The 1311-nt window shown below is 42.7% G+C and overlaps 1 protein-coding gene across 1 annotated transcript in view; it reads right to left on the reverse strand.

Annotated features, from left to right (window-relative positions):
* Positions 1-485: 485 nt before the first annotated feature.
* Positions 486-1311, reverse strand: part of Prtfdc1 (phosphoribosyl transferase domain containing 1) — an 89536-nt gene continuing 88710 nt past the window's right edge. The window contains 1 exon segment of the mRNA XM_021156313.1: positions 486-533. Within this exon segment, the coding sequence (XP_021011972.1) occupies positions 486-533 (48 nt within the window).

The following is a 1311-nucleotide window of genomic DNA, read 5'->3' on the forward strand; positions in this document are numbered from 1 at the left end:
GTTTTAGCAAGGGGACCTAACTGCATTCTTACAGTACAGGCCCAGGGCTACGGCCAAGGGGGCTGCTGGTCATTATTGTAAGATGTTATTTAAAAAAACAAACAAATAAACAAACAAACAAAACCCCAAACAAACAGTATTAAAACAGTTAAGTGAATAGTATTTGAGTCACCAGGTGGGTGCATTCCTGGGAAGAGTCATGGAGCACAGTGACTATAGTAAAGGAGGAGCACGAAGTAGGTGGAATTTGGGGGATTGGAAATTTAATATGTAATGAGTCAAACGCAAGCGGAGTCTTCTCTGCCTGAGAAACCTTTGCTGTTTACATTCTAATCTCTGTAAAAAGGGGAGCTTGTTTTTTTAAAACAGTCTTTTATCCCTAGCTGAGTGAAGATGGTTACAGAACAGACCTTCCACCCTGCTTCCTGAGTAGCAGAGTGGAAGAATCACCTTATTCGGGGAAGACGTTGATGAGTTTTGCTTCATCATATTTGATATTTTTCTTTACCGTGTTCGTTGATCACACAAATGTGCTGGAACAAGAGAGGGTTAAAAGGCGTTTGAGTCTTACGTTTGGTTTTAAAATCTGCATATAATGTGTTAGATGCCTTTGTGACATTTTCAACAAGTGTGTTTGGAGGTACCCCTCCCCCATCAGCATCAGTTGCATAACAAGACACGAGGCACAGGAAGTGTGATTTGGGAATAGTAGCCCGAGAACTTGTGATTGGTGACTCTTCAGCTAGACACCGGTGTCTATATGGGCACACAAGGTCTAAAGTCCCATTCAATGCTCCACAAAGGTTCTCTGGTGATTTGGTTTTGAGCCCTAGTCAGGATCTGGTTTCCAGACCCCTCAAATGTAAAATTATTGAGGCCACAGTATGGCTATCTCTAGTGGAGACAATTTTCCGTTGGTGAAATGACAACTGCTTGATTGAGAGGAGAGAAAATACTGGGATTTACAATCTGCACTACCCTGTGAACCGCCTTTTGGAGAGCAAGAAATATGTCAGGATTGGAAAGAGCTGAGCAATGAAGCAATGGGAAAGGGGCCGTAGTCCTAGAGACTGCAGCCGGCTGTGCTAAGGATGCACCAGGCATTGTTACTAGAGAGCTTATATACCCAGACCCTTGGTCTTGAAGACTTCCGGCTTTCAAACTTCCTTTTCCTTTCCTTTTTCCTTTCCTTTCCTTTCCTTTCCTTTCCTTTTTCCTTTCCTTTCCTTTCCTTTCCTTTCCTTTCCTTTCCTTTCCTTTCCTTTCCTTTCCTTTCCTTTCCTTTCCTTTCCTTTCCTTTCCTTTCCTTTC

This window comes from Mus caroli, chromosome 2 (genome assembly GCF_900094665.2).
Source record: "Mus caroli chromosome 2, CAROLI_EIJ_v1.1, whole genome shotgun sequence".
NCBI lineage: Eukaryota > Metazoa > Chordata > Mammalia > Rodentia > Muridae > Mus > Mus caroli.